This window comes from Pelecanus crispus, chromosome 2, assembly GCF_030463565.1.
Source record: "Pelecanus crispus isolate bPelCri1 chromosome 2, bPelCri1.pri, whole genome shotgun sequence".
Taxonomy (NCBI): Eukaryota; Metazoa; Chordata; class Aves; order Pelecaniformes; family Pelecanidae; genus Pelecanus; species Pelecanus crispus.
The window spans coordinates 55,784,726-55,812,162 of NC_134644.1; the positions used below are offsets into that span (position 1 = coordinate 55,784,726).

Here is a 27,437-nt window from a genome sequence, read left to right on the forward strand (position 1 = left end):
GCCTATTTCTCCATTCTGTCCCTGAAGTGAGAGGATCTAATTACCCAAAAAAATAGACTTTGTATCAAATTTCAACAACAGCAAATTAAAAAATCAACTTAAAAAGCAGTTTCTCATTTTACAGGAAAATTTTCAACCAGCTGTTGTTAAATGTCTCTGGCCAGTTTCCTTTTTAGTGTGTTGGCGGAGGAAAAGAAATGCATGGATTTTTGCAGTATTAGAATTTACCTGAAGAGAAATAAGCAAACGAGTAAGAAGTGAGGTAACTGCTGTTAATCTACTTTCCTAAGAAATAAAGGAACATTCTGTGAGTGTGACTGTCATAGGGTTTGTGTGGGGAGATTTTTTAATTATTGTTATTTTCCTTTACTTGCCAGTCTCTGGTGAGACTGACTGCTTGTTTTGCAGGGCATCACAGCATTTGTGCCACAGATGAAGGATACAGACCTTTACAACTGGCAGCAATCACATACAACTCCACTTCTTTATTCTTGTCTTGTTGCTAGTAACTAGTTGTTACAGTAACTGTGACGTTATTCTGGCATGAGACATTGATGACCTCCAAATGGAGAATGAAGTAAAGGAGTATGTAATATGTAACATACTTGTGATGCTATCCTTCAAGAATCTAAATGGCTAGTATGTGAAACTCCTTCATACATACTTTTTCCTTTACAAAGACGAAGAAGAGTTTGAGCCTGAGCAAAGTGGAATTAATAAAAGGGGAATGGAAAGAACATGGACTCTCTGTAACGATCACCACTGCAGGACATTGTCACGTTCTGGGTATAGCAGTGATATTTAAAATGTCGTGACCTTGAGAGCTATCCAGTGATGTGATCCATGTGGAAATAATACTGTTGCAAAAGCATGGTGCCATGATATGAACCTAAGTAGTGAAAAGTGAAAGAACTCCTGAGGCCTAAGGCTGCCCCTACCTTTTGACATGACTTACGTTACTAGCAACTAGAGTATTAGAAAAAATTATAGAATATTATTAAAATGTTTAAAACCAAGTTAAGTTTGATAAGAGTACTGGAGATGTCATATAACTATTTCTATAAAACTTGTTCTTTGTTTAGACTGTATTGCTCAATAGAAAAAAATCACATTGACAGAGTGATAAACACCAGCATTACTAAAACAATGCTCTGTTGCCCACAGGCTTTTTGCACAACTAATCATAGTCTATAATAACCTAGAATGTGGCTTGTAAAGCAAGTTTACACAGGCCAGGAAAAACACTTTAAGCATAGTTCATGTTGATACAACTTAGATACTAGTAATAGGTTTTTATTCTCACTGTAAAATAATTCAGTTGGAAATTTTAAAAATTTGGATCCTAGGAGAAGAAAAATGCACTCGATTTCAGTGTTTTCTTCTAACACTGTTAAGAATCAAAAAGTAGTCTACTATACAGATTATGAACATAGTAGTATTTTACTTTATTTAGTATAATAAGCTGATCCTACAATTTAACCATTGTTTCAGAAGTAGGTTTTAATTTTCTGAAATTGCCACTGCCTTTTTTTTTTTTAATTCAGTAGGTCTTGAAACATATATTCTTACAAGGAAGATGGGTATGGGAAGATCAATTAAATCTTTAATTCTGCATTAGTTTCTATAGAACTGATTTATCCTAGTCGTAACAGTTACCAAATACATGATGATGAACACCACCTGAAAATTGAGCTCCGAGTGCTAAATAAAAGTAAATGTCAGGATATGATACATATTGTAGGTATAGGCTCAAAAGAGCTTGTTTACTGCTTTCTTTTATCTTTTGTATAAAGTCTTTCTCCAAGACAGAAAAGCAATCATTCAATGAATCATTCTGCTCTGGAATATGTTTACCTTTTCATAAATGCTCAGTATGTGTTAAGTCATATTTTCAAGTGATTTTTCTTCTATTTGTGATAACTCTTCATTATTAGTTTAGCTATAATGGCATCTGTTCTGTTAAATTCTTTTTACAGATTAAGACCAATAGCAAATTCTGCAAGTATTAAACATGTTACCTTTAACTGTGAAACAATATAAGCAGTAAGAAGGTTTTTTTAATTGCCTGAATATACACATCATTACAAATTTGTTCATATTATGAATTAAAGTTGCAAGGCATTTCAACAGTCAGTCTTAACAAGAACTATCAACTTTTATAAAAAAAAAATCTAAATTGATTAATATAGGCATTAAAGAGACCCAGAGTATGGATCCATGCATTTATAGGCAGGAGAATACTAGCTGTAAATTCAATAGCAATTTTAAATGGACCTGTAAATGTAAAAATGTCACAATTTGTGCAAGTCTGGAAAGTTTTTTAAAATACCTTAACTTCTGAAGTTCTTTCCTTAAACAAAAAAAAAATGTAATAGCTGCCTCTTACCTTTTATTTTCACTTGAATTAATTGCATAATGCAAAATACCTGATCTTTTTCTGTGTTGGCTAGTTCCAATTCACATTAATAGCCTTCAAGCCATCAGCCGCCTTTCTTCCCTCCATTATGTGCATACACAAGCGTATTTTGTGCAAGTATACTACAGTATACTCTTCACTTACTGTGAAGAGTAAGTCTTGGAGAGAGTTTAAGGAAAAATATCGGAAGAGAAGCACACTGCTAGATTTTATTGCTATAATCTGGTGCATTTGTCAGATGGTAATTTAATTTTCAAGATTTAACTAGTTGAGCTGCAGCAGACAGTATAGAGCAGCAGGTGGCAGTAGTGTGAATTTTGTATCGGTTTGCACGGTAGATCTCGCAGATGTAGATACACTATTTTGTAAGTAACCTGTCATTTAAGAAATCCTGTCCCACAGTGACTGGCGTTTCTTGGCCACTACCTGACTCCAGGTCAGACACGTACAACCGAACTGCTCCTGCGTGCAGAGGGCCTGGAGTAGCAGCTATGTCTCTGCTGCCTGTCAGATGCTCAGCACTGAAATTTGGCTGATCCCATCACATGCTAAGTGCGACTGAGAGGCAGGAATAGCTCACAACTATTCTTCCTGGCCTCCTTTCCTAACCAGCGTGCAAAGAGATATAAGGCCAGATAAGACTGGGCAAGAAAGTTGGGTGAGTATACTGTCACAGAGGATGCGGAAAATAAAAGTTAGGACATGAAGTCTGACTTGTCCCCTGGCCGCCTTGCAGTCACGTTACTGTGCAGCAGTTGATCTGTAGTGTCTATTTCTTCCTGTGGCGGAGGTCTTCATATAGCAGTTATGTTGACCAGTTGTTGGATGTCAGCTGCCTTCTGCCTTCTACTTACCTAAAAGTAATCAATTGCCAATGGTCAGCTGCTGTAAAACATCAGAGAACTTAATGAGCAGCTTGACTGGCACTGTGCCAACTTAATGTTGGAATCTGTGGTTGTTGTGTTGGTCATCTCTATCTTAGGTTATTTGTGTGGAGTTTCCGACTGTTTAAGAAAAAAAAAAATCAGTGCTCATTAAAAGTCCACTGGATTTTTCTAATTTGGCTAATCCTTATATCAATACAGTATTTTATTTGAATGTTAAAAAAGGATGAGGCATTTTTCAGTACAAGTGGACATATGCTTAAAGTTGCAGCACACAGGTCAAAGATGACACCATATCTAAATACTAAAAGTAACTATATTCTTTTTGTTCAGTGATGCCACAAAAGAATACAGAACTGCACTGATTTATTTCAGGCAATAATTACAAAAATAATTTTAAACAACATTTCTATAAATTATGTAAATAATGTCTATTGCTAGAAGGAAATGTGGCGTCTGCTTTCATATATGCCAACCTTTAAAAAAAAAGTTTATTTATTTCATTTGTAATTTCTGTTTTTAAGGGATGGGGCAAGGCCCAGATTTGGATACTGAAGATTCATTAAGGGTCTGAATATAGAATTTCAGACTTCTTGTGCTGGTTTTGCCACCAAGAAAGATTCCTGTTCAAATGTACTTGTTCTTACTTGTTTCCCCAGTCGTTAGCGGTAGCTTGCTTCCTGCACCCTTATATAAAGAACTGTTGTTCGTCTGCTTTGCAAGTTGAATCACTGAAATAATCCAAGGTTAATAGAGCTTTTGTTTTTACCTAAGAGTTTGTTTTACTCCACCTTAATACTGACAGAATGAATACCACCAAAATGTACCACTAACCCTGTTCCTTTAAAGCATTCCCTCTTTATTGGAAACTTATTAATCAGACTAAAAGTGTAATTTTTACGCTTAGCAGTTATTAACGCAACATTTATTATCCTGGATTGCATCTGCCTTTGCAACATAGATCAGTTATGGGTAAGCCTCAATCTGGTCTGCATGTTACCAGGGAAAAATTGTATCTGAAACTGAAGGGTAGGAATTAGTACAAAGCAGTAGCAGTATTGGTCCATTAACAGCAGCAGCAGCAGTAGTAGTATAGTACAAAGTACAGTACAAAGTATAGTAGTGATATTATTAGTACAAACTGGTTTTGAACATGTCCTGTATCGCTTCCAGAGCACAAATACACAGAGATACAAGAAACAAGGAGCATCCAGTTGCATTTTTTAATGGATCCAGCAGTCAGAAACACCCATAAATCAATGAGACACACAGGCGAAACAATCAATCACACCTCAAGTCATCGTGCTGCCTATTACCTTTAAAATGAGCGTATGGTAGCTGTATTTCATCTTGAGACTTAAACGGATTGTTTTTTCAAGAAGTTTAAAAAGGGTCTGTACTCCAAGAGATCCTAACAGTTAAAAACTTAATTAGTCTCAGTGTGTAACTTTAATTGGAATATTGTATTAGCACTACATTCTTCCATCAGAACTGTAGTGTCTCGTAATGCATTGTAGATTAAACTTTGTCCTGCTGACTTTGCTTTCAAACTGGGTCCCACAACTCCACCATTCAAGGGTCAGAGTTTATTTGATGTAGATACAGCATTCTTAGGCTTAGTGAAAAAAAAGTCTAAGTAGATGTTTTTTTCTTAGAAGCAGATAAGAGAAGAAGAGAAGCAGCAGCAATTGCTTCAGTCCAGGCCTTGGGCTTAATGCAGATTCCATTCTGGATAGTGTTACATGGGAAGCTTCTAAGGAAACAAACATTTGTTTTGAGTTCTTTCAATGTGTGTGCATATAGATATATATATAGGATATTTAATTATAAAAAGTATACATGCAAATGTACAGTTTGCAGAACAAATAGTATAGGTCATCAAAATTACGTCATTATGCAAGGTGGGCTTTTGCACACCTGATAGCTAATTAAGAATTTATAAATATACCACAGTATCTACATACTGCCAGTTCTTAGAATTCTGTACCCTTTGCTTAGGTATTTTGAAGAAGGATTAGTTGTGCCAACCACCTCACCTGTAAGCATTCTTTCAGTAAGCATTAGATTCTGTGTAACGTGAGAGGGAAGTGGATCTTTCAGATAGCCAGGCTTCAACATCTATCCTGTTCCCATAGCAGTATTAAAGGAAAATGAGAGTACCACTCAAATTCAAAAATTCTAATTTGTCAAAAATTAATTTTCTGTATCTGTGCTCTCTGAAGAAGAACCGGTAAGAAAAAGGAAGGATGGGGTAAAAAATAAGATACTTGAAATTAAACTGAAGTACTATCATGAAGAGCAAGTGATTCTCCCTGTCGCAGCATGTTACAAACAGGGTCTTCCTAATACAGATAGTATCATCTGTCTAGCAGTGGTCTATAGCAGAGGCCCAGGAAAGCCTAAGAATGGGGCAAGTTGTCATGATTTTTTTTCCAGAATGATTTCCCAGCCTCCAGCAGCTTGTATTTCAGAGACAGTGTCTGTAATTTAAGATGAGCTTTTTTCATGTTGTTATCCAGTACCTTTTTAAGGATGTGTAAACTTACAGCATCACCAGAAAGGAATTCCACATCTTACTATACTTAATTGTGTGACCTGTAGCTGACTCCTTTCATTTGTTTTGACTGTGTTTCCTGTTAATTTTAGTTGATGACCCCTACCTCTTACACTGGAAGAGATAGTGAATAATCTTTCCCTATTAACCTTTTCTATTCCATCCAGTCATTTCTTTTCCAGCCTGAAGAATTCTATTGTATTCAATTGTTTGTCGTATGGCAACTTTTCATATCATGGCTCATCCTTAGTGCCCTTCTCAGGGCCTTTTCCAGTTCTGCTCTACCCCCTGTAAGGTAGGGAAACCAGAACTGCATTTGATATTTATGTTGCAAGTGCATAATGGATTTATAAAGAGGGCCATCCAGAAAGCATTGGTAAGATTAGGCACCAGTGAAATGTAAGTATGAAAGCCAAGAAAAAAGGCTCAGTCATCTTCTGCCCGGGACTGAGTGAGTGTCACAACCTTGATTTCTTCTTTCAATTCTAGTGCTTTAGAAGCGATTTGTAAAATTTAAGCATAATACAGTAACTTTGTAGTATTGATCTGAGCTTGCTTACATTTAGAATATTTTATATTCTTTTTTTGGCAAGAGGAGGAGAGGAATGGTTAAGAAAAAACCATCAGATTAAATTCTGTCTTAGGTAGGATGTCATTTATAGACTGCTATTTCCAAGATATGTGGTTACTGACTGAAGATCACTTGATCACTGGGATTGTTTAGCCTGGAGAAGAGGAGGCTGAGGGGAGACCTTGTCGCTCTCTACAACTACCTGAAAGGAGGTTGTAGTGAGGTGGGTGTTGGTCTCTTCTCCCATGTAGTTAGCGATAGGACGAGAGGAAATGGGCTCAAGCTGCGCCAGGGGAGGTTTAGGTTGGAAATTAGGAAAAATTTCTTTACAGAAAGGGTGGTCAAGCATTGGAACAGGCTGCCCAGAGAGGTGGTGGAGTCCCCATCCCTGGAAGTGTTCAAAAAACGGGTAGATGTGCCACTTGGGGACATGGTTTAGTCTAGTCTACCCTTGATTGGCTTAGAGTAGACTTGGTAGTGTAGGTTAATGGTTGGACTGGATGATCTTAAAGGTCTTTTCCAACCTAAACGATTGTATGATTCTATGATCATTTCCAGATATTCACTGATTACTAAACAATACATAACTTTTCTTTTTTTTTTTAACGTACCAGTTTCAAAGGTTAGTTCTCTCCAAAGTGAGGGAGTGGGAGCAAAGCACAGAGATGAGGTGATTCCGCTAACATACAATTGGAGGCAAAAGATGCCTGCCCTGAGCCGTATTCATTCAATCCCAGAATCTTCAGAACTGGTTCTGTATGGTTGGTACCCCATATATTCTCTCAGAAAGAGACTAAATTTTTGTCTGGAGTAATAATTGACAGGAGGAGATCGCATGAAATATTGGAAATTCAGGCCCTAGTTACTATTAGTTCTTCATAGACTTCTATAGAGGATTTGAAATGCTGCATAAAGTGTTGACTTCCATTACCACAGTTGTTACAGTTCTTTCTGAGTGTTGTAATGTGTAACAATACATTATACACATTTGTAATGTGTAACAATAAATTTTGTTTGTGTTTGAGAAATACACCTTTGATTAATGTGTAAGTCCATCAAAACCTCTTACCCCTATGTTCTATTACCTGGACTTGAGGATACTAACTCAGCAATGTATTTGGCTTGCCTTCATTCCTACTGTCTTGTACGATTCAAAATGTCTGTTGATTTATCATCAGCAGAGATCTCTGCTTTTAGAGTGTTTTTGTAAGCATGAGAGGAAGGTGCATAAGGGACAATGATGCTGCAGTATCTTTTATTCTCTCATCTGAACAATCAGTTCCATATAGAACTGCAAGTCTTGGCTTCCTACATGTTTCAAATTGATGCTAGAAACTCTGTTCATTTTAGATTTTCAACAGTACAGAAACTGTTTTTAAAAAAAAAAAAAAAAACACACACACACACAAAACCCCCCTTCTAATTCTAACCTCAGAGACTTTCACAGAGTAACCACCTTGCAAGATCATTACATCAGAAAATTTATCTCACTGCATGATCTTAACATAAGCTAATCATTGTTCTTGTCCACTGCTTAAAACCTTTGCTTAGTCCTAAGGAAGCTGATGATCTACCCCATGCTTAAAACATGCACAGTTGTCTTGCTGAATTAAAATGTGTCTTTATGTAGCCTTATTTTTTTAATGAATGACAGTGGTTTCAGCAAGATACCATTTTTCAGTGAGTGCAACATCACATTGATTGTTGTATTAAACACAACATGAATAAATACTTAAGTTTAGCTGGTTTTTATACATTTGAGTCTATGTGTTAGCACTGATAACTGTGTTCAATACAGTCATAAATGGTCAGACTACAGAATATCACCAGTTTTCTCTTGTGTTGTAAAGAAAGATTGATCTCTGATCAGATCTAGAAAATCTCTATCAAATAAAGTTGCTAAATATGTCTTGTGATACAGTGTTTACCTCCTCTAATCTGTTCTGTGCATGCAGTTATTTTGCCTTTTTAAAATATGATAGCTGAGTAGACAAAACAATCTCTCAGCTAAAATGGTACTGCTGAGTCTTAAAACCATCAGGTTAAGACCCTCACCTTCTTAGCATGTGTCTTCTCTGGATTTATCATAGTTTAATGAATTCAGTCTTTAATATATGTTCTTAGCACTTTTCCATAGCAAGTGCTGTTCGAGCTCTTTCTGTTTAAAGAATCTCTTACATTCCTCATGAGTCATCTTTATCATACACACACACTTTCATATACAAATAATATTTCTGTATTGCATTGTACCAGTTGCAATAGCTGGTACAATAGCTGGTACAATAATAGCTGTACATAGTTGCAATGCTATGGCTAGCATTTTTTTTACACCAAACCTGTGCTGGAAAAGTAAGTGGTATCCAAAATTACTGCAAGGTATCCTTATAAAGCCTTTTTTACCCCAGCTTCATCAAACTGAACATTTATCTTATTTCCTTGTAATTGTCACGTACAAGTATAAAAAGCTATTGCTGGAACCAGTGTGCTGATCATTAACTCAGTTCACTAGGGCATGAATAAAAATCATGTTTGAATTAAATTCTTTTATGTTGGTTCCTTTCTTCTGCTTGGTTTTGGTACTTGAGTGCTAAGGTTCGGTTAGCTTTCCCTGTCCTGTGGAGAGTATATCAAGTAGTCTGCTTTGGAAAATAGGTACTAAGTAGATTTACTACAAAAGCAAAATTAGAAGACAAATACAGTTTCCTAATGTTTAAAATTGATCCCTGCAATAAAGCAAGGTATTGCTCAAGTAAAGTTGGGCAATATGCTAAATACACGGGGATATATTCAAAGTTGTTCAGTTGTAGTAGGCTCACTAAACAAGAATAGTAAGCTCATGAAAAGCCACTAGCTAATGTTTATACTGTAGACAATATTCAGTCATCTCTGATTTTTGTAGCAAATATTCTAATTCTAATGAACAGAAATTACTCTTAAATATGACCTCCCTCTTGACCTTTAAAAACTGATGTCAGTTTAGTTGCAGTATCCAACTTTTTACTTAAAAAAAAAGTTCAGCTTACTTGCTTACATAACTTATCTGTGCTGTGTTCATTTCTTTGCACAAATAGGTGCAACTTAGGGCACAGATGTGTAAGGACTGGTAGAACCAGTTTTTCTTTGCTTCAGACTAAAACTTCCAGTGCTTCATGCTCTTTGAGAGCAACCTGAATCTCTACAAACCAAGTTCACCTAACACACCACCATATAAAGTTGAACATTTTCATAGTCTTGCATGAATGACAAATTATCTAATGTTTTAAGTGTTGTTCTTTCTTTGCTCTCTCTCTCTTTTTCTCTGTAGAATATTCTGCAGTCAAGATATGGCCCTCAGCCAAAGAGAAAAGGTTAAAATAGAACCTATCTGTTGAAATAGCTATACCTCTTTAGTTCATGGTTCTTAAAATATATTTAAATGACCTTCGGTATTGTGAGAGTAGAAATGTCATGCTGGACTTTGTTTTTCTCTCTTTTAAAAAGAAGTGGTAATTTTAATTCCTCTCTTACTGGAAGTTAAACAATGTAAACAAAATGTTCAACTGACTCAAATCACTAGCAACAGAACATGGTCAGTAGTAGCTGCTATTAGTTAATTAAAGCATTTGACACAAGTGTTTCTTAGAGTTGCAAAGACAGTCTTCCTTATTTCATAGATGGCATTAAAGTGAAAGTACGTTGTTATGAGAGATACAGTAGATGTTTTTCTAAGAATTAGGTGTTGGCTGTATTAATGTTTACAGAAATTTTGCTGACGTCATTTTCTAGCTCTTTCACTAACACCATAATCGTTCATTTAAAATGCTAATCAGTCTTGTATACCAAAAATTAGTCTGTAAAGGTTGGACTTAATTTCTGCAACTCTTTTCTTCTGTCTTAAATCATATGTAAGTTTAAAAAAAAAAAAAAAACCCACTTTTTTTTCCAACTTTCATAAAGAGCAAGCTAACTTTCTTTGAATTCTTGATAGCATTAGAATTAATTTTTTCATCACATCTGGGAAGTACCAGAATATCAAAAGGCCAGCCCCACCACGTCCCAGTCTCACCTGTGAGGTTCACAAGACTCATTTATGTCAGTACCATTGTCACCGTTGAAAAACATAAAAGCTCAAAGGCAGGTACATTGCAAATTGAATGTATGAAGTAATGCCTTTACCTGAACTACATGATTCATCTTGCAAGCATATTTTACTTCAGTGTTCAGAAGACTTATCTAAAATTGGAAATCCAGCACTGTCATAAGTTACAGCTTTTTGTTGTGCAAATAATTCATATTTATTCACGATCCTGCATTATGCTTAGCTTTCCCAAACACTATTACGGAGATATTATTATAACCAAAAGCATGCTAACTATATTAAAATACTATAAAACATAATATTCTCTGTATGTTACCTATTGCAACACTGTACAAATACTATAACAAGTAGATTTAATGGGAGCTATGAATCCTGGCAAATATCAATGCCAAGTAAGTTAGATTTACTGTATGTAGTATTTGCAGGGATTACGTTATACTTTGAACATAACCTTTCAAACAGTTTTGCTGCCCCAGGATACAGCAGACCTTAACATGTGCATTTTGGGGATCTTGTTCAATTCTAAGAGGATGAGTATTGATGAAAGTTGCGTGTTTTGTATCAGCTGAAGTATTCACTAGTTGTTTCATTGGGTCAAAACACAGAGCACAACTGAAAAAAAAAAATGAAAGTACTCAGGGTAGGTCAGAGTCTGAGGAATCCTGACAGAGTTCATACTGGCCTACAGTTGGAATGTGGACAGAAAACATATATGGATCCACTGTACCATTCAGAAAAGGTCTGTTGATTTTTTTTAATGTAGAAAAACAGCACATCCTCCTTAAAAGGAAATTTTTATAACTAATGAATTTCTAGAGTCCTGGTAATGTGGGTTTTTTTTAATATCAGGGGTTTTGTACGTGCTACACTATTAACCTGCCCTTGCTTCAGTTCTGATGGTTGCACTGGTCACATTCATGGCCACATACAAATTGGTCTGATGTTTGTGGTTAGTTCTGGCAGCCTGAAATAGTGATCATAAGGTTGAACATGAATTATGGGATAGTATAGGGAAGCTTGTACTGTTGCTATAGCAAGAGTTAACTTCACGTGACACTTCCAAGCATTTACACAACTTCAAAGTATAAGAAAGATTAGACTATATTTCCTTCATCCTCTCACAGTAAAAAAAAGATTCCTTTTAAATACATCTTCTGTGTCACCTAGTTAATGTCTTTGATCAGGCAACATGCCTAATGACAAACTTCCGAAAGCATGTTGAGTTGTCTCCCAAAAATCCCGACAAACAAGCCTCCTTGATTTCCTGTTTCAGTATCACATAGATAATTAAAGTCAAAGCAAAGATTAAGTAATTAATTTGCTACTTCTACAGAAATAAATGTGTGCTCCCTTGTAAACGTTAATGAGACCATGTCAGTGAGCTGCAAGAAATTTGTGGCACTCTGCAACAGGAAATCCTACAATACTTGGAAAGATTTTGTAAAAGGGTTAAAAAGTAACAAAGTTGTAAACTTGAAAAACGCTTGCCTTCCTCTGTTAGAGCAGTCGAAATTTGCCTGCTGCATCCATGAAAGCTGTTCATTCAGTGAAGGTCAAAGGTTTTGTTGTTGGTACACCAGCTGATCATCTGTAAGCCTGTCAGGCTGTACTGCTGAGCATAACAAAGTGCTGTGCGTCACACGACCCTGGGGTTTTGCACGGGGATTAGTCAGGCTGTATTTGGAAACGCCCTCAACTGCACTTTGCGCTGCTATATTAGTGTTTCTCAAGCAAGAGGAATTTTCTTTTGCTTCGGCAGCTGCTCCTGCAAAACCCTCTGGTAAGTGTGCACAGCTTCTGTCAACAGTACTGACTGTCTTCTGCCTGCATTTTTAAACCAGGGTTATGAGCTGAGGCATTACTTACAGTTGTTTATTGTGACAAATTGTATTTAAATAAAAAATGGATAGCACAGAATTGGCAACAGCATTGAAGTAATTAAATATATTTACCAGTTTTTATCTAATAGGTTAATTCAACTTAAACGTTCCTCTACTTTTAAATATGTATCAGAGTAGTCTTAAGTGTGGGTATTTTTGGAGTGACATAGCTATGTACCTTGCATGCCTGCTTTTATTTCTATATAGCAGGAGTAGCAAAGATCACATAATGTAGCAGACCAATTCTTAAAAGGATTTGGTTGGTTTTTGTTGGCAGCTTGTATGCAAGCCCTGCGTCTCTGGACTCTGCTTGCCACCTATGCTGTTGCAGTAGGACAAAATCAAGGACAGAAGAATCAGGAGTGCCCTAAGCTCAACGCACAGGTACTCTCCTTTAAAAGAACAAGAGGAAACACTGTTGTCATTTTTTCTGTGAATGCGCTCTCTCCAGATTTTTTTTATATGGGTTATTTTTCCAAACTCTATAAAATATAGATGTAAATAAATAAAGATGTAAATAATTAAAATAAACCAGGAAAAAATATTTTTAGAACGCATCCTATTCCATTTCTTAAAATAGCTTAGGTAGTGAAACCACTCACAGTTATTTCATATAATTTGTGCTGGGTATCTAGTTTTGCAGCATGTTATCAAGCAACTATGAAGATACTTGAACGTTCTGTCATTTCATTTCCCTAACAACATTTGCCTGTTTACTTTTTAGATAAGTAATCCTAAGGCTATTTCTTGGCAAAACTACCAAAAGAGTAATTTGGTAATTACTAGTTACTAAGGATTTCTTACCATATTTGAGTTTACATCATATGAATATAAAACATATTATGGTTTTGATAATTATAAATTAATAAATATCTGTCCTGAGCTCAGGTTATGCTAGCAGGCTGCACGATCACTAGTACAGTTCTCCTGACTAGCTGCACATAATGGAGTGACTGATATGACTAGACTTGCATCCAGTAGCTTTTAACGTTCCTGTCTAAAAGATAAGCGTACTAACAGCTGGGGCTGCTAAGAGAAACCTCTGTTGCACTCATGGACCAAAATTCAAATTGTCTGAATTAAAGCCAAAACTTAGTTTATACATATATGAGCACATGTAGCTATATGTGAGCGTATATAGATGGAGGAAGAGATACACACACAATCCCAATTCTATGCGTTTTGTTACAGCTCCCCCACTTCTTGCAACTCATATGTTGCAAATAGCAGAAGTTACGGGAAGAAGCTTGCATGCTTTTCAAAAGTTTTGTGGTAAGCTTTGTTTTCTAGACTAGGTAGATGAAAGTAATGTTCTATAATAATATGAGAAAGAAAAAGGGAGTGGAAAATAAGATATAAATGTAAATTAAGAAATGTGCCCCTTTTCTTTATAATTTCACCAAACTGTTACTTTCTGCCACCAAGAACACTAAAACCAATTTTCTGTAGCTTGCCAGGGTATCAAATTTCACAGCTATCACTGATGCCATGCCCTGTCTTTTTTGGTACGTGTCCATAAGTAAGTATATGTGATAGCTCGTCTCAGACCTTGGAATTGAGCATTTGCAGCTCCCAAAATAAATGTCATTTATCCTTGGTTTATACTCTTACCTGGAAGCTATCACCATAGACTAGAAATAGAATCTACAAATAATTGAATCCTACCCATTTTATCACTTTGATTTGCATTTTCCTTGTTCAGAAATAACATTAATAGTTCCCTCTCCTTGCCAGCCCACCCTGGTGTGTCCTTTATATCAAAAGTTAATAGGTTTGGAACTTAACGTAGTCTAAGGCAGATTTACCAACAAAGTAGAAAAAAAGAAATTGTGTGATAATTGAAATTCACATACTGTCAATAGTATTACAGCTAGTTCTTATTCATTGTCTTACCACTTTTATGACATTATGGTCATCTGAAATTTTGTGGAATATTTTTAATATGTTTATAAGTGTGAGAACAGCCCTTTTTGTTAATCAGAATTATTGACACCTGACAAAGTACTCTATCAATCATTGAGAATTATAGAGAAGTTCTCAAAATTTTATCCACCCATAATGCAGGGTGTTTTCTTAGCAGTGATTTTTGAGAGGCATCCATACCAGATTAGTCTTTGTAAAATAAGAAAACTTTGTATTTGCCAAGTAGTGTAGGCTTACAGGGTATCTGTATAAAAATACTTTGCCCCATTTTTTTATGTCCTTGGTCAAAGCGTTACTTAGCAGACTTATGATGATAACCTCTTATATTTTTAGTTATTACTACTAATATTTCAGGCTGAGTATCTGGATTTGATTGTGAAATGAGCCATATCTCCATGTAGTTAAGATAGCAAGTCATTCATCAGCTTATCCTTCCCAACTTAAAGTTACAGATAGTGAAAGCAACAGAAGGTCCCACAGTCGTCCTTTATATGATTGTCTTAGCTACTCTTCAATTGGACATTATTTTTTAATTTCTTTTTTTAATCATAGGGACTGGTTGTTGTTTTACTGGGTAGGGAAGTAACTGCTCTACCTCCAGCATTCAGTAAAGTTCAGTATAATCTTAACTCCAGAATATGACATTACACCTGGTGCACATAATCAGTTATTAATTCCCTAGGATACCTGATTAGAAATGCCTACTATGGCACCTGTGAATTCACTTAGATACCTGCCTTTCATTTTACTGATTATCACCAGCTCTTGTTTAATAATCCAACTGATGCAGCATGCACTTACATATACACTGTCTCAAATACTAAGAAAACAATATGTATAAGCAGCACCTAGATACAACATAAAAGCAGCTCTGTTTGCACTCTTGCTATCCAATTGTGTATAAGAAACTTTATTTCAAAACTAGAATTCAATATGTTCTTTACAGTAAGTACTTTTTATTTAACCCAGCTACACAGATGCGTGTCTCGTACTAGATAGGCTTGTAATTTTCAGAACTATCCTTGTTGTAAATGACCCGTTCTGTGGTTTGTAGGACTGGGGGATTTCCAAACCTTTGTGAATCCATTACTGTTCATTCATCAAGGTATGACTATAACCTTGTTAGCTACAAAAGAATTTCTTATATATCCTTATTCCAGTTACCTGCTATCACAAGCAAGCAGATCTTTTTTTTCCTTTTCATAAATCAAATTAAGCTCAATCTTTAAAATAATCTTTTTCAGTTTTGTTCTCCTTGCTTCTCTTTGAAGGCACCTTAAAAAACGCCAGAAACTAGAAACGTAAACGTATTTGTGGCCAGTGTATATGCCAACCATAACCTACGTTTGGGAGTTGTCATCTCTTACCATGTGTTTTAAAAGAGATACCCATCTCCAAGCTATTTCAGTAACATGCAAGTCCTTCGTAAGAAAGCAAAACTCTTCTCACATTTTTATAAAATGACAGAATAGGTGCACTTAAGTGATTCAATATGGTATACCTTCAGATGTCACAATGAGATATGAATTCCTTTTCCTGTGCTTATATAGTTTTAGCCCTGTATGTAGAAGCTCCTTGCTCTGAAAGCTTTCTTGCCTTTGTTAGTTGCTGTGGAGTGTTTTATTTGGTTGTTTCTCCATATGTGTTCTTTCCAGTCAACTGGTGTATTTTGGGCCTTTTGTGTATACCGAGTTGACTCCTAGAGCTCGCTTAAACGATTAATAGAAGTACAAATTTTATCAAATTGACTGAACTTTTCTTAGTAGCATTTTTTCACTCTTTGTTCTTTCATCTGTCTTACCCGTTCTTTCCAACTTGAATCTGCTTGTCTCTTTCAACTCTGAAGAATAGCAACTATGCAACAAAAAAACCAACAGCTAGACTGGGCAGAAGTAGAAGAGATTGAATGAGACAGTTTGCCAGAAAACTGGTGACTGCTTGTTAGACAGTTTTGTTTATTTCTAATATAATGATAAAGCCTAAATAAAAGAATTGCTAGTTAACATTCAGTTGCAAATATGACTACAAGGAACTAGTAATGGAGACAGTGGCTATTTTGACTAATCTTATTTGTCTGAGGTTTTATCAGATGCTATATCCACTATGAAGACTTGGTTTTGCCTATGAAGGTGCCTGTGAGACTGAAATCGTCTGGGTTATACGTGCTGCAGCACACTTTTTTTTCCCCCCCTAAATTAAAATACTTCAACTGACTTCAATTCTCGTGTAAAAATGAAAGGTGTATTAGAAATAAATGAACCTTAAAAACTGATCTGGAGTAGGAGTATCAGTTTACAACATCAAAGCAGGAAGCTTTCATCATACTCAAAGTCTTAAGCAATGTCTTGTTGAACATCATCTACTGGTGTTTACTAAGGAGGTTTTTCCTCAGGTTGTTTCAAAAACTTACGAAAGGCCTCAGTCTGAAATGAAACAGTAGTAAGTAATCCAGGTTTCCTCATACAGTCTCTCCCTCTGACCTCTCCATGTCCCCCAACATCTGTTCTGTTTAAATCAGTTATATTAGGAAGTCTGTTGCTTAGTATCTAAGTAAACCAAATGTTTGAATTACTTCTTACAAAACGACACATTTAGATTTCACTTTAATTTTTGCATTCCAAGTCTAAAAATACATGTATAATTTGCCTCCTGAAAGTCAAAGTAATTAGATTAGTCAATTTACAGTGAAAAAATTACAAAACAGAGTCAAATTACTTTCATTATAGAGAAAAAATGCTGTATACCCACCAAACAAGTGGTATGGTTAGTTTTGTTTACCAGCACTATATAGCATACAAAAGAGATACCATAAAACACCTTTGAAGAGTTGCAGATTATTGGTTTATTTTGTGAAGCTAGATCAGTTGACATACTTCTGCTGATACTTGTGAATAAATATCTAGAAATGCTTTGTAGATGTATTTCTCAAAAAGTTTAGGGAATTCTTTAATAGATATTTTTCAGGATTTTTTTTTTTAAACACTCATTAGCTTTCTCAATGATTCCCAGTTTGAGATGTAGCTGATAGTTGGAAGCCAATCCTAGTGTACCTTTTTTGAATTTGCTGTGCTGATAAAAGTAACAAGGCACTGCAACCACATAGAGAACAACTATCTTGGTTTAGGAGGTACTATTTTTACAGAATATATCTTTGCCATAGGATGGCAAAGGAAAACCTTAACTCTTCCAAACTGAGTGAAATTAATCCAGTTTTTTCTTTATGAGACTTCTAAAGCAAAGTAGTAGTAAATACCCTGTCATGAATTAAGATTTTTTGGCAAGATATTCTGGTATAGGTGAAACTTTCTGGATGGGTTCAAAACCTTGGAAAATTATCAGAGACTCATGATCAGTGTTTTAGAAGGATTTCTATTGTCTGTTTTCATTAGTGTCTTTGAAGATATCAGCCAGAAAGTAGCAGTAAGCATACTGGGGGTTAGAATTATTTGTTATATTGAAAAATAGGAGCACTGATGTGGAAGAAAAGATACAATCCAGCAAGACTGAATTTAAAGTTAGCACCTTCTGCAACTACCTGTTTCTGCCTAGGAGTAATTTTGAAGAATATTTGGTCATTAACAACTGGATTTGAATCATTATCACCATATTGCTGCTAACAAAGTAAGTGTATTCAGATGTATGTGCAAAGATATTATCTAAAGATATGGGCCAAAGTAGCCCTTCAGCTGAGGCCTGAAAAGAGCAGAGCAGAAAGGTTATACCTGGAGTTATGGATGCTGTGTTTCAAGAGTGATATGATTCAAATGGATTGGCCAGGACAACATCAAGAATTGTCAGAGGTTTAGAAAATTGTGCTCTGCAAAAGAAGAATTAAAGAAATTGGGGTTCTTTAGTTCAGGAAGAAGGGGAAAATATCCATGAGCACCTGTGAAAAAGAGCAATTTCCTCCAAGTTGAATGACCTGAAATTACACTAAGGAAGGTTAAATAGAGATTAAGCAAACTTTGCCGAACATAAAGATAGTTCAGCACTAAAATATGTGGTTGAGGAAAGCAAGGAATATGCGAGGAAAGGTTTTGAAGAATGGGTTGGACAAGTATCTGCTGAGAATGATGTACCTGTTAATAGTTTGCTCCTACCTGAGGGCAGAGTGGACTAGAGCCGATAATTAAAGGTACCTCCAACTCCTTCTTTTCCCTGACACTCAAGTGTCTTCTCCATTACAAATGCATGTGTTTGCAAGACTTTAAAATGTCATCTTTTTCTTAAATGATAACCTGATTGCAATTTGACTTCAAGCTGGTTGTTACTAATAAACAAAAGGATTAGTAGCGTCAAGAGCAGGAAGAAAGTGTGTTGTGTGACTTATTAATGAGAACTCTGGTTCCAGAAATGTGTCTGGAAATAGAAGCGGTTGGGTTTTGGGGTGGGTTTTTTTGTTTGCTTTTTTAATTAGCTCATTGCAGCAAAGATTACATGCTAGGTATAAGAAAAGGAAAGCTGAATGATCAGAATGTAAAAAATGTAATTCCTAGCAATTCATAATCTCTGACATTCTACACACAGAAAATAAAATTTACTACTCATAAATGCCCATGGAGACAGATTGCAAATGTCTGATGCCTTTGCTTTAGAAAGGCTCCGTACATTATTATAAAGGAAGGAAATACATACTAAATTTTGAAATTTCTGTTAATAAGTAGTTCTTCTACCATTTTTGCAAGGTTGAAGAAAAACTTTTAGAGTAAGTGAAGGCTTGGTGGGGAGGGTGGTGTTTGGGGAGGGGTGGAGTTTTTCTGTGGTTTTTTTTTTCTTTTTTACCAAATTCAGCATTTATCATAATATTCAAGAAAGGAATATGTGGTGTGATAGCATGTGTTATTTCAAAAGTGTGCAGTAAAATAGGTAATGGAAAATGATTGATGGACTGGCTACCAAGCAGGAATTACTATATGGCCTTGTTGTACTGGAGTACTCAGTTGGCACATGCAGCATTCTCAACAAAACAATGGGTGTCTAAAATCAGCCTGTCGTCTTTATCTATGTTGAAACTTTAAGGGCATATTAATTGCACAAAGAGCTAGTTTTATGGTTCACCATCTCCCAGTGACATACTTGAACCACAAGGTGATCTCATATGTCCTGTTTCTATACATCTCCCTTATTTCCTACAAATACAGTTACCTTTTCTGTGAGTGTCAGCTTATTGAATAATTTGATATTAGGAAAGGAAATGAAAACAGATGTTGAAAGCAAACAGAACTGTATGCAGTCATCAGTTAATGCATGCAGAGTATTTTCTGTTTCTTACTCTTAACTTGCTTTCCTGTCCTGAGCACATCTTGATGTCATGTGAAACTGTTTATGGATGTAGAGCTTCCAATCTGATGGATAGCAGGTATGACCTAGTAAGTTTTCCTCTGTAAGTATATTTCTGTCTTTGTTCTTACTCTTCATAGATGCCAGAATTTCAGAAGAAGACTGTCCATATTAAGGACCCAGGCAGAGTAGAGGAGATTATTTGTGGCCTCATCAAAGGTGGAGCTGCCAAACTTCAGGTAAACATAGTAGAAGATGTAACCAGTTCGGAATGAAAGCAATCATGTGCTTGTTGCTCTATGCCAAAAAATTTTAAGAAAAAAAAAAATATATATGTAAAAAACAGAAGTCAACCTTCAAGAAATCTCCAAAACTTAGACATCTGTTAACTCTTTTAATAGCCCTTGCTGATTCAACTGTAATTTAGCCAGACGCTAGTTAAGTAAATGATATAAACATATAAGCTTAGTAAGTTCAGGAAATATTCTGACCAAAGGAATTAGAAAAACAGTTTTGTTAGAAAAAAAAAGCTATTCTTACGGGATATTCTGGTTTATGTTACAATAGTTCAATAAAATAGGGAGATTTCTGTGACACGTATGCTACTCAGCTGCAACTATTGTTGATCATTCAGAATTTCTAGCCATTCTTTATTTCATCCCTCCGTGTTGTAAGACAGTTTTGCTTTTTCTTTCCTTAAATAGATTATTACAGATTTTGATATGACATTAAGTAGATTTTCCTACAATGGAAAAAGATGTCCAACTTGTCATAGTGAGTACTTTTTTTTTTTTTTAATATGGATTGGTTTATTCACTCCTTTCAGTTTTTCCTAGATTTTAATTTTCTATCCAATTTCTTCCCTAATACGTGAGATTTTATACTGACTTGTTATCTAACCTGTACATTCTAATGAAGTATTTTAGTGACTGTCTATATGTGTTTTTATGTATATATATTTTAATCACAATCTGTGTGAATTAAAATCAGATAATGTTTTAATTGTGAATGACAACTTAAGTTCTGAACTATAAGATGTTAGTGGCCAGATATGGTAGGGTTGGCTTTTATTTTTTAAGAGCCCGTAATAGTCCTGACACCTGCAAGAACCAGATAGTAAACTACTCAGAATTCTTGACATTTTTATCCTGTAGCCTTTTAGAACAAAGAAAGAAAATCCATTTACTAATGAAGCGGGAATCATAAAACACATAGGATGCTCCATGATGATTTCAGAAACAGTTCAATCTCAAGAAACAGATAAGAGAGCTTGTAATTGACCTTTTGATTCAGAGATAAGGGGAAGGACAGTAATACATCTTCATGCTTATGAAGAAAAATGTGCCTTTTACTGGTTGCTGGTAAGAAGAGTTCTGAGAAAATAGTAGTATGTCGTCAAACATAGTCATCTATGCCATTTACAGTGTTGTAGAGCAAAGTAAAAGAAATATACCACCTTGTTTAACACTTTTTTTTCACCCCCCCAGACATCATTGATAACTGTAAGCTCATCACAGAGGAATGTCGGAAAAAGGTAAACAGAAAATCTACTGGCTCTTGGTTTGTTGTACAGACAACTGTTTTTATCTCCTGGCTGTACTGTGTGTTGAATTATGCAGCATGGCAGGACAAGGGATGCTTTCAAATCCTTAAAGCTCTCTGAGCTTTCTCACTGACTGCAAGACATCCCATCACTAATAGAAGTGAACAGAAATATTTGTATTCTTGGGAGTAGCATGTAGTTCAGTTTAACAGCATCCACTTTTTCTTCTTAGATATATTTACAAGTTAACTCTTTGTTCAAAGAGCATTTCAGATTCCATTTTATCTAAATAATGTAATCAGAATGAAGAAAGTTATTTTGATTGGTTAGATCAAATACCAAGTGTTATTTTGTAAAAAAAACATTAAACATCTGGTGTTTTTTTCCCTTCAGTTATTGCAGCTGAAAGAAACCTATTATGCTATTGAAATTGATCCAGCTCTCACTATTGAAGAAAAATATCCATATATGGTAGAATGGTAAGAGACACCTCCCATCTTCAAATTGTACTAAGATTATATTTAATACATTTTTAAAAGCAGATTAGTGGCAGTAATTAGCTTTCAGCTAACACATTAACTGAATTAATCTCTCTGAGTGTGCAGCAGTGTGCAACAACTGTTTTTGCTTTGCTGTTAACTTGAACGATCAAGAACTAACCATACAGGATGCTTTTCATCATGAGATTTGATGAAAGGTGAATCTTAATAAGTCAATTTCAACTCATTTTTTGTTTATATTCTAGGTATAACAAATCTCACGCACTACTCATTGAACAAGGTTTACAAAAGGATAAGTTTGCAGAAATTGTGAGGGAATCTGATGTTATGCTGAAGTAAGTTCCTTTTGATTTGAACAATACTGTTTCAGAGTATTTTCTGTAGATTCTTACTGTATGTTTTCAGGGGAAAAACAAACAAGCAAACAAAAACATTCCTGAGAATTTGACACCGTAATCTTGGAACATAGTGAGCTCTTCATGCCCCAGCTTTATTCATATTTTGTAGCTAAATGCTTACAATGATCACACTGTATACACTAGCTATCTTAAAAAAAAAAAAATTTAAAAAGTTTGAGTCCCATCTCTACAGTAGACTTTCATCCTCTTGAAATTGCACTGGTGGCTGGTTTTTGTAAGGGGAATGTAGAGTTCAACTTTGTTTCTTTGAAAAACATTCCCTAGAATTATTTTATCTGAGATAAAAACGCAGTGACTTGAGGAATATGTTTCGTATGCTGTATTAAATGTTGTTCTTCCTTTATGGCTAAAGGCAAGCTTAAAAGCCAGCAAAATCCTTGCTTGAAATGTGCTGTGGCTCCCATCTCTTTTAAAGTTCTCCAAAATTGTCTGTAAATTTTGGACTACTGAAACAAGATGTTAAGACTTAACTCACGGAAGTATTTGTTTACGATACTGACTAAATGCTCATCATTTGCAAAACAGAGAAGCACACTGTCTGCCTGTTTGAAAGCCTAAGTCCATGTGGATTGAATCTTCATTCACAGGCTAAAATTCCCCTCAAAAGTTTTCATCATAATAATTTTTTTAACAACGGTATAATTCTACCAATCAATGTCTGTGTGGAGAAGGTGTATAGAGATAATATTATCTTGTTGCTAGAATACTATACGTAGTTTTGACTGGGTACTGAAAACTAAAAAGCTTTCAGGGAAGAGTGACAATAAATGTTTTCAGGGTTTCAAAACAAAACATGTATTTTCTGGTAATAACACTGTAGAAAGTCAAATATTTAAGCAAGGAAGATTGAATGGAAATGTACAGCCTGATAGTGGCTAGAGAGAGTTCTACTAGTTGCTTGCTTTTTCTGGTGTGTTTGGGGAGGGGTAACTGTTTTTAAGTCTTTAAAGCATGATTAAATGTTTTGGGGGAAAAATCATACAGATCAAGACCAAACAGCTTGATGCAAAAGTTTTTTGTGTTACGTTGATGGTTCTTGCTAACCTGAAAAAGTGAGGCAAAGGAAATAAAGTGAAATGCTCCAGGAAAATTAATTTTCTTTTCCAAAGATGATGTGAACATCTTCTGCAAACTCTGACTTTTCTTGGCTTGCTTTATTTGAGATTTGATTTGTATTTATATCCTGTTACAGAGAAGGATATGAGAACTTCTTTGATAAGCTGAGTGAACATAATATTCCTGTGTTCATATTTTCTGCTGGGATTGGGGACATTCTTGAGGAAGTTATCCACCAGGCTGGGGTCTACCATTCTAATGTCAAAGTGGTTTCCAATTTCATGGATTTTGATGAAAATGTACGTATGAAATAACACATTCTTATCGAACACGAGTGTTTGTGGTATTTAGTAGCTATTTATATATACTACAAGATGAACATTTTAATGCAACAGATGTAGCCATCTACCCTGCCATACAGAAAATGAGAATCGCATACTCAGCACTCTCCCAGGCAAAAAACAAGTAGAGGATAACAGTTCAAACACTGTTAGCGTGGCGTGACTAAGATACCATTCATTTCCTTTAATGACAACCTCACACTCAGCCCAGTACAGCGCTACTCCTCCTCCAAGCGGGGAGAATCGCTGTCTGTCTAGTCTTAACAGTCTGTTACAGGCATTACGTTATTTAACAGTAATTTATCTTACTCATCATGAGAGATGACATAGTTCAATGTTAGTTCAAGAGTAATATCACCTATTTCATTCTAGATTCTATCTTGTCTACATGATACTAGAAATAACTTGAGTGGGTTTTTTTTATAGGGAATATTAAAAGGATTTAAAGGAGAATTGATTCATGTTTACAACAAACATGATGGTGCCTTGAAGAATACAGAGTACTTCAAACAGCTGAAAGACAACAGTAATATCATACTGCTGGGCGATTCCCAAGGAGACTTGAGCATGGCAGATGGAGTAGCAAATGTTGAACACATTCTTAAGATCGGCTATCTCAATGATAAAGTAAGTAGCCTTATAACTTTTTGATCTTTGAGTGAAACACTTTAAGTAAGTTAGTAACAGGTTCATTATAATAAGCTTCAGATATCAAACCAAGTGTTTGGGCCATATTTGTTTTGAGATTTCAAACATTTTTCATGGATTTCTTGCCTCAAGTTTTTTTCTAACCCATAAGCTACAGCAACACAAATGTAAATTGCTTTGGGTTTTGTACTGAACCACTTCTGAAAAGGTATTTTGTTGAGAAGTAAAATTCAGAGGCTACAGAAATTAATTCTCTTAAGTTCCTGTGGCTCCTCCCCTTCCTTTCAATACTGGGTTGATAATTGAGCAAAATTATAGTTTTCCAAATAACAAATTTAGGCAGTGTCTCCTCTTTTTTTTTTTTTTTTTTTTGAGGAGACACACAACCCATTGTTTGCGAAGTTATAATGCACATCCGTTTGCATTCAGGAGAGAGAAAACTTCAGTTTTTATTTCTCTCTGCCTTTTGGGAAACTGAGGAAGCAGTTTTTCCTTCAGTATCTTTATGTGCGAGATACTGGAATAAGTGTGAGGTATTATATCCTGGAATGTGCACACAGTTATGTCAGGCTACTCCAGCTCTGTCATCCTGTGGAACTCGCTCATAGGAGCGATGCATATTTGTGTGGCTCATTCCCCAAATTTTGTGGGAAGACTGGGCAATATTTTAATGACAAAAAGTCTTTCAATAGTTGATTCTAAAACTATGTGGGTCTTTCTCTTTATCCCTTCTGCAATTAGGTAGATGAGCTTTTGGAAAAATATATGGACTCTTATGACATTGTCTTGGTGAAAGATGAATCCCTGGAAGTTGCCAACTCCATCCTACAGAAAATCCTGTAAATTGCAGTCTCAAGTCACTCCATTCCTTCCAGGAGGCAACTGGACAGAAAAGCACACATGCGCTCTCTTAGATGTGTTTATTACTCATTTACAGAACTGTTTAATTTAAATTAAAAGTTTTATCTTCATTTTGGTATTTTGAAATACATATGGTATCCATTGTCAGCTAGAAGCTCCTTTTACTGCTCTTATGTTGTTCTTTATTGTCTCACACTCCTATTAAAACTAGATTTCAATTGGATTTATAGATGTGATAAACTGCTGCTGATGGGGATACTATGGTTCACTGTCTTTTAATCAGGCATTTCAGACGAGCATTTTAGAAAATGTGGCTATTTTGTAAAATTGAAGATGTAAACATTCTGTGAATAAGCAGTGTGCATGTTTGTGTTGCCTTTCAAAGAAGGTATTTCATTCTCAGCTGTACTTTGAAGGATCTTACTCATATCCTACAGACTTTCACAGAAGTTTTTCATACATATATTTTTCTTCAGTAAAAATGCTCTATTCACCCAATTCGGGCAAAGTGTTTCTTCCTAATAGATTTTTTTTTTTTGTATCATAACAAAATTTTCGCTATCCTTACTGGTTCTTTATTCCCTGTGGAATGGGAAGAATGTTTTAAGTTAGTATATCTGAGGTAAAGTTTCTCATCTTTGTAACAACAGATAGTTTCACAAGCTAATAGTACACAGTCATAACTTCAGTCCCTTTTCAGATCTTATTTTGTGTACTCTACTTCTAGCCTGCTGTTTCACATCAAAGCTAGCATGGCTTGTCTAAAATGATTTATCTTGGAATTTTTAGTGAGCTGCTCCTGGCACAGAAAACCAAAACAAAGCTAGACCTTAATCCTGGTTTTTAAAAGCAGACTTAGCCATCTTGTGAAATCAAGTTTTCTTGCTACCAGCCCCATGCCTCAGAAGCACTTAAGGAACACCTCTCCAGACTGGCTTTAGGTCGCATTCGCACTCTCTGCAAATTATAGGCACAAGTATCAGTATAGCATCTAGCTCTTCTGGCTTCGTTAGGCAAGTCCTCTCTGTTTAATCACTTACTGAATCATCATAGAATCATACACTAGTTTGGGTTGGAAGGCACCTTTAAAGGTCATCTAGTCCAACCCCCCTGCAGTGAGTAGGGACATCTTCAACTAGATCAGGTTGCTCAGAGCTCTGTCCAAGCCTGATCTTGAATGTTTCCAGGAATGGGGCATCTACCACCTCTCTGAGCAACCTGTGCCAGCATTTCACCGCCCTCATCGTAAAAAATTTCTTCAGAAAGTATTTCCCCTGTACTGAACACATTACAGTACCTCTCAGCATCACATACAGAATGATATAGCTTTAATATAGCCGCAGCTTTGGAAGCTTACTCGGATATGTTGCAGGAGAAGTTAAAGATGGTGTTGTGACCCTGGTCCTAAGAGGTCTCAGCTGTACTAGCTCTTATTCATTAATAAAATAGAGGCAATCATACAACCTCCCCAACGTGCAATACAGTCATTTTTCCCCTTTGCTTTCTTTTATACACAGCACGAACTGTGCCATCTTCCATTCCCTGAGGAACTGTAATGAAAATGTCAGAGAGCCTAGATCTGCATTCTCTCCCACCAACAATACACATCTCAAGAAATGGCCTCTTTCTGTCCAACCTGTGGTCCATTATCCAAATTCTGACCCAGTAGCACCAGTCATATTTTTTCCAGATCAGCAGACTTGCATCTGTTACCACACCTGCTGGAACTTCTCCAAGGAGGCAAGATGGGGGGGTAGTTTCCTTACCCCATCCTCTGCAGTAAACCGAAATGAAATCATCCCCATATTTTGAATGCGTGTCAGAGGCTTGATACACAGTCTGAGGTAGTGTAAGCATCCTTTTCTAATCATACTGCACACGCTGTGCCGGCAGGGAGCCGCTGAGCACAGGGACTTTTCAATAATTCCAGCCTGCATCTTGACAGGCAAAGACTGTTCGAGGGATGATGTCCTCCTTGTATACAGTCTACAGTCACGTAGCTCCCTACTCCTGGCACAGGGGCAGCTAGATCCCCCGAAGCGGGAGCCTTAGAAGCCGTCCATTTGAGCAGAAAACCACTTAAACCATAAGACAACCAAGGAGAGGATAGCGTCTTGGCTGCCTTCCATTTGAGAGCCATGACTCAGGTGGCAGCAGGCTGGAAGAGCTGAAAGCGCCCTGGCAGTGCCAGCGACGGGGGAGACGGGAGCAGCAGCTGCCGCAGCCCTGGCCTGCCAAGAGCCTGTCAGTCAAAGCCAGAAGACGGGGAGAGCTTGAAAGCAGTAGTGACAGCTGCTGAGTCAGTGGCATCCAGAGAGCTGCTATTCACCCTGTCTTTCACACACACAAAAACCCAAGCACCCAGCAGCAGCAGGTGCTGCAGTTGATGCTTGAGTGACAGGAGCAAAGACTGGCCGAGTGGGAGACGCTGCACAGAACGGGCTGAAGGTGAGAAGGGCTTGCGGCAGCAGGGCTGAGCAGGG

The 27,437-nt window shown here is 36.3% G+C and overlaps 1 protein-coding gene across 8 annotated transcripts in view; it reads left to right on the forward strand.

Annotated features, from left to right (window-relative positions):
- Positions 1–25,452, forward strand: part of NT5C3A (5'-nucleotidase, cytosolic IIIA) — a 29,465-nt gene extending 4,013 nt beyond the window's left edge. Inside the window, exons 1-11 of one of the 8 annotated variants that reach the window (XM_075728301.1) lie at positions 12,728–12,767; positions 13,575–13,655; positions 15,361–15,411; positions 19,727–19,825; positions 20,291–20,360; positions 21,074–21,120; positions 21,523–21,608; positions 21,875–21,964; positions 23,241–23,403; positions 23,872–24,072; positions 24,835–25,452. In XM_075728301.1, the coding sequence (XP_075584416.1) occupies positions 19,727–19,825; positions 20,291–20,360; positions 21,074–21,120; positions 21,523–21,608; positions 21,875–21,964; positions 23,241–23,403; positions 23,872–24,072; positions 24,835–24,936 (858 nt within the window). In that variant the 5' untranslated portion in view covers positions 12,728–12,767; positions 13,575–13,655; positions 15,361–15,411 and the 3' untranslated portion in view covers positions 24,937–25,452. Of the gene's footprint in view, positions 1–12,244; positions 12,284–12,660; positions 12,768–13,574; positions 13,656–15,360; positions 15,412–19,726; positions 19,826–20,290; positions 20,361–21,073; positions 21,121–21,522; positions 21,609–21,874; positions 21,965–23,240; positions 23,404–23,871; positions 24,073–24,834 lie in introns of those variants that run through there. The other 7 variants (XM_075728302.1, XM_009491282.2, XM_075728300.1 and 4 more) reach the window with 7 other exon arrangements.
- The last annotated feature ends 1,985 nt before the right edge of the window (positions 25,453–27,437 follow it).